The following is a 5,874-nucleotide window of genomic DNA, read 5'->3' on the forward strand; positions in this document are numbered from 1 at the left end:
TCGAGATAAGCTACAAGAATATGCAATAAAAAATGGGGGTTTCCATTTAAGAAAACATTGATCACATTGACTTGGCCTTGAAAAGGTCATTCAAGATCAAGTCCATATTTTCATTATGTGTGCCCCTGTGAATCATACAACTTTTGTCTAAAACATTTTTATTTTAAACTTGTAGATGTTAAGATATTTCAGTGGATACATTAAAATGGCCGGTAAATATGCATATTAGGTTACACCTCACCGATGACTTTGACCTTGCCATATGTTGTCAAGGACATGACCCTGAGTAACTTTTCCTTATAACTTAACCGGCGGTTTCTTATAGTTTCTGAGATATTTAAAGTTATGATTTCACAAATTTATGTGTTTCATTGTTCTTTCCATTCATGTTTTCTTCATCTCCTTTGTTATTATTATCAATATTATCAATACTTAAAACTATTTCCGCAATACTCTTAATAAAATAAATATTAAATCTATTTACTATACCTGATTTATTACTCTCTTCTTCTTCTTCTTCTTCAAATTTAATTTCTTCGTATTTGATATTTCTATCCGTTTTTCCTCTAATTACTTCTTTCAGTGCTTTCCACATTTCAGTGGGATCATTTTTATTATTATCAATCATTTTTTCATAATATTCCTTCTTTTTATTTCCAATAGCTGTTACTCCAAGGTTTCTATATATTTTATATTGTTCCCACTCCGCTCTGTCATTTTCTTTTGTTGCTCTTTTATATGCCTTATCCCTTTCTTTTGTGATTTGCTTGATCTCCTCTGTATACCACTTTTTGTCAATCCATTTTGTGGGTATATTAAACTTCTTCTTTGGCGCTATTGTGTCTAGTGCATATACTATATCCTCAATTAATCCAACCACTTTCTCTTCTACTGTCTCATATTGCCTATTTTGCTCTTTTATACTTTTCCATGCCTTTTCAAATTGATCTACTGTTATTTTTCTATTTTCTCTCGCTATAAATTGCTTCTGTGTATCATAATTATTATATTTCCTAAGTAGTATCAGTACCCACGCATGGTCCGTTATCATCGGCGTTTGTTTTACGCATATTCTCTGTTTATTATTCGAAAAAACTAGATCTATTATTGTTTGGCTTTTCTCCGTAATTCTTGTTGCCTCCTTTACATATTGCTTTACTCCTAACGCTAATAATTCTTTTTCCAATTTTTTTGCATAAAATGTCGTTGTTTTCATGTCTATATTGAAATCTCCTAATATTACAAATTGTCCTTTGGTATTTAAATCTTCACTCCATTCTACCATCCGTTCCACAAAATCTGCATCTGATGCACTTGGTGAATGATATATAGCTACAACTGCTCCCGTATATACCTTTCTTTCATCTATCCACACCGCTACGCACCAATAGTTCCCTGTTACTTTTCTCCTGAATAGAACCTTATATTTAACTTTTTCTTTTATATATATGGTAAATATGCATATTAGGTTACACCTCACCGATGACTTTGACCTTGACATATGTTGTCAAGGACATGATCCTGAGTAACTTTTCTTTATAACTTAACCGGCGGTCTCTTATAGTTTCTGAGATATTTAAAGTTATGATTTCACAATTTTAATGATTTTTCTATTATAAAATAAAGAAAAATAAAGGTTGTTTACATTTACGTAGATCAGACGTGGGAAAAGTGTTTCTTTACATTTCCAGAGACGAAGATCTTTGGGTTTTTTTACTTTCCACGCAAAGAAAGGTTCAACGCAAACCTATGTGTCTAGTTTTTTGATAGTGGAGCCCACTGCGTTTCCGGAAGATATAATCTAACCCAAACCCCCCGTAGGGGGGGCGGAACTCACTGCGTCCACGCATATACTTTCTCATCCATGCAACAATTGTGGGGCGGACTGTCTCTCTGTCTCTATATTATTACCCAAATGTTACCTTTAAATATCTCAGAAACTATAAGAGACCGCGGGTTAAGTTATAAGGAAAAGTTACTCAGGGTTATGTCCTTGACAACATATGTCAAGGTCAAAGTCATCGGTGAGGTGTAACTTAATATGCATATTTACCAAATGGCCTACCCTGTATATAGAATTATTTATATTACTCTGTACCTGTTTGAAACATTCAACTGGAGCTGCTGTACTCTTTGTTTCTCTTAAGTAAAGATCCCAATCAAAAGTCTGATAGGTTTCATATTGAAATGGTCCAGTAGATGTTGATGGTGAATGAGATATGGTTGTGTGATTATTCGTATTTGTATAAGACTGTGTAGTTGATGGTACATTACTGCTACTTGGTAATCCGGATGGAGCAGGAGATTGTGCAGGTGATGCCAGATCCCTATTACCTATAAATTCCATATATATATGTATATATACACAGGGTGTCCTAAAACTACCATACCTCTTCTTAATAGCAGATTCCTTAGAACATTTTAAGACGAAAATCCTAATATAAAATTGTCGAGGCTATAATAGTTTTTAAACGGGAAGCGATTATATTTTACGAATAATAGGGCTGAGATTTCGCGCGCTCAGGCACGGCGAAATGACAAGTAAAAAAAGTGCTTCTACGAATGGAGCGCTTTTTTATAATATTATGATTATTGTATAAATTTACAATAGCATTGTCATTATATGTTTTCCCGCTTCTCTATACATTGCATTAGTACATTCTTTTTACGCATAATGGATGTAAGAACTAAAGGCATCTTAAAAATGATTCAAGTAAAAATTTGCAACATATTTCAATTTTAGCTGTCAAAGTGGTCGATCAATGTTACCATGAAGCTGTCTATTATTTCGCCGTGCCTAAGCGCGCGAAATCTCAGCTCTATCATTCGTAAAATATAATCCCTTTCCGTTTAAAAACTATTATAGCCTCGATTATTATAATCGACATTCTTGTATTAGGATTTTCGTCTTGGAATGTTCTAAAGAATCTGCCATTAAGAGAAAATACGATAGTTTTAGGGCACCTTGTGTGTATACATATATATATATACAGGGTGTCCGGTAAAGATTGTGCCAACGCTCGTGAGCGGCTAGAGCACAGTAAACTGAACAGAAAAGCCCATAGGAAATATATAGCCACTCACTTTTCTTTGTGTCAGCTTGGCTCTCCTTTTTTTGATATGCATTTAAACAGAATGAAGAGCAAAAATCTTTTGTTGAACCATCCTTCTGTTCTAATCTAACAGGTGTACTTCTAATCACATTGTCACATTGTACACATGCACCTCGTGCATAAGTCTTACGAGATTCAGACAGACACGTTTCCGAACAGAATTCCTTCTTGCCGTGTTGAGTAGGAAGAACATATTTCAATGGTTGTTTTGTCTCTCCGCACCATGTACAAGAGTTCTTTGATTTTGGTGGTCGACCTGGACCTATAATAAATATTTTCAAATTTAATTAAACTTTTTTTTTTGCATTTTCTTTGTACTTGTTAATCAAAACGTATAACCAAATATATATACATATCCTTCTCTAAAAAGGCATGTTACTTGCATTCTTGCCGCGATGTTGATTGGTTGTCTCATATATATAAAATAACTTTGAGATGAAGTAATAACGAGATACATATGAAGCGAATAATCGATGCAAGAGTTTATAAGGTTATTTTTGCAAATATTTTCACGTACCTCGTATTTTGCTCTGCGTGGACGACATGTTTCCGCATATAAGGGCAACGATTAACAGTGAAATCGCCACTAAAGCTAGCTAGTATAGCCAGATAAAATCATGTTCGCGCATGTAATATCGAAATAATTTCGAAGCTGCCGCAAGATTGGGACAGCGACGAAATCTTACACAAAGGCAGATCACCACTGCTAACACCCGTATAAGAGGCAAAATATTTTTTCTTACGGACTTCTCTATTTATTGTAATTTGATCTGCTGCCAGAGTATACAGCGTGCAATCAAAATAATCTATATATTCCGCATTATAAGCTATTGTGTCAGTCCGCCATATTGCTTCAATTTGGCCGCGCAATCCGCGCATAACAGCGCGAACGAGGAGTAAAATAAAAAGCAGGCGGTTTACGTCATCGAGATAATATAAATCCGTTTTTTGACTATAATATATTTTATTGAAAATTTAAAACAAGATATATTTATAATAACTAAATATTTTGGAAAAAAAGGAAAGAAGAATGAAAAATAGAAGAAAAAATGCAAGAAGTGCAGTTAAAAAGAACATATCTACACGGGTGCGTTCGGAAATGCTACGCGTAGGGTAAAGTAGCGTTTAATTGATCAATCAGCAAAAGATTAATTGACAAAAGCAGCAAAGGATGTTTTCCAGCAAGGTACACAGATGACACAGTGTAACACACAATACTTACCACATGATTGGCTGTCAAATGAAGAAATTTAAAATTCTGTATTTGATAGCCAATCGTGTGATATTAGGTCTGTTCTTTATAGCTGAACTGGCTGCACTAGTTCAGAGTTTATCTTTTTCTTTCCCCATTGGAAGGAGAAAGATAAGCTCTGAACTAGTGCAGCCAGTTCAGCTATAAAGAACAGACCCATTGTGTGTTACACTATGTTATCTGTGTACCTTGCTGGAAAACACCTAAATTCTTCGAAGAGAACTTCGAAAAGTTCTTGAAAGAGCTGAAATGAGATAGATTAGGTAGAAATAAGAGCATTGATAATGAGTATGCCTCGTCGTATGGAAGAGGTAATCCGGACTCGTGGAAGTCACACTCATTAATATAATACACTATCATTAACATATACAGGGTGTCCCAAAGCACTCTTGACAACGCTCGTGAGCAAGTAGAGCACAGTAAACTGAACAGAAAAGTCCTGTAACATTTTTTTCTATAATACTTAATAAAGGAGTTATTATTAAGTAAAGTCTGGCCAATCAGCGTCGACCTTTAGCCGCGCGCCTGATAGTGTGCGTGAGCGCTCCGTCGCTACGGCGACACACACTAACAGACGGGCGGCTCACTGACGTGCGTCCGGCTAAAAGTCGGCGCTGATTGACCAGACTTTACTCAATAATAACTCCTTTATTAAGGGTTATATAAAAAAATGGTACAAGACTTTTCTGTTCAGTTTACTGTGCTCTACATGCTCACAAGCGTTATCAAGGGTGCTTTGGGACACCCTGTATATATACACAAGTCAGTCATCGCCGATCTTTAGCCGGGCGCACGTCGGTGAGCCGCGCGCCTGGTAGTGTGCGTGAGCGCTCCATCGCTACGGTGACGCACACTAGACGACCCAAGACCACACTTAAGACGATCTTGAATATAAGAACGGACTATGAATACCGGCCATAGATGTGATTTCAAACAATCAATGCGATACATTTTAAATAGAATTGCAGCAGGTCGAATTGATAAGGGTGGCAGACACATTTTAAATCACATTCATTTACATAACACACATTTTAAATAATTTATAACATTATAAAACCTACTTTTTTCAGATTGACATAACTCAGTGAAAAATTATCGTATCGAGTTCTGCAAAAGCGCATTTTGAAAGAAGGAATTTGAACTTTAATATACGAGAAATAATATACTATAAGAAATGTTATAAGGATGTTCTCAGTATATTACATATATTACGTATATAGTATGAGTATAGAATATTCGAATGATGTGCTGTTAGTGGTATATATGTAATGTATATGTGTATATATGTATGTATGTATGTGAGCTGGCGCCACTGCCAGAATTGAGACGCGAGCAACATGCAACCGAGGTGGAGGGGATAACACACACAAGCGCAAACAGCGTACGTGTGAGCTCGGCGCTTCGGCTAGCTTCGGATAACAGAAGAGGACAGATGTACTGTTTTCTGTCTCTCTCCTTCCAATTTTTTTTTTAAATTTATGTATACTGGATATAAAAGTATTCGAGTAA

General features: G+C 35.7%; 1 protein-coding gene across 1 annotated transcript in view; it reads right to left on the bottom strand.

Moving 5' to 3' along the window:
- LOC115238202 (polycomb protein Scm) overlaps window positions 1-3,658 on the bottom strand; it is an 11,930-nt gene extending 8,272 nt beyond the window's left edge. The window contains exons 1-3 of the mRNA XM_029811809.1: window positions 3,631-3,658; window positions 3,085-3,375; window positions 2,099-2,334 (exon numbers count right to left, since the gene is read on the bottom strand). Coding sequence (XP_029667669.1) covers window positions 2,099-2,334; window positions 3,085-3,375; window positions 3,631-3,658 — 555 coding nt within the window. The remainder of the gene's footprint in view (window positions 1-2,098; window positions 2,335-3,084; window positions 3,376-3,630) is intronic.
- Between the last annotated feature and the right edge of the window lie 2,216 nt (window positions 3,659-5,874).

This window comes from Formica exsecta, unplaced genomic scaffold (assembly GCF_003651465.1).
Source record: "Formica exsecta isolate Colony F162 unplaced genomic scaffold, ASM365146v1 scaffold329, whole genome shotgun sequence".
Taxonomy (NCBI): Eukaryota; Metazoa; Arthropoda; class Insecta; order Hymenoptera; family Formicidae; genus Formica; species Formica exsecta.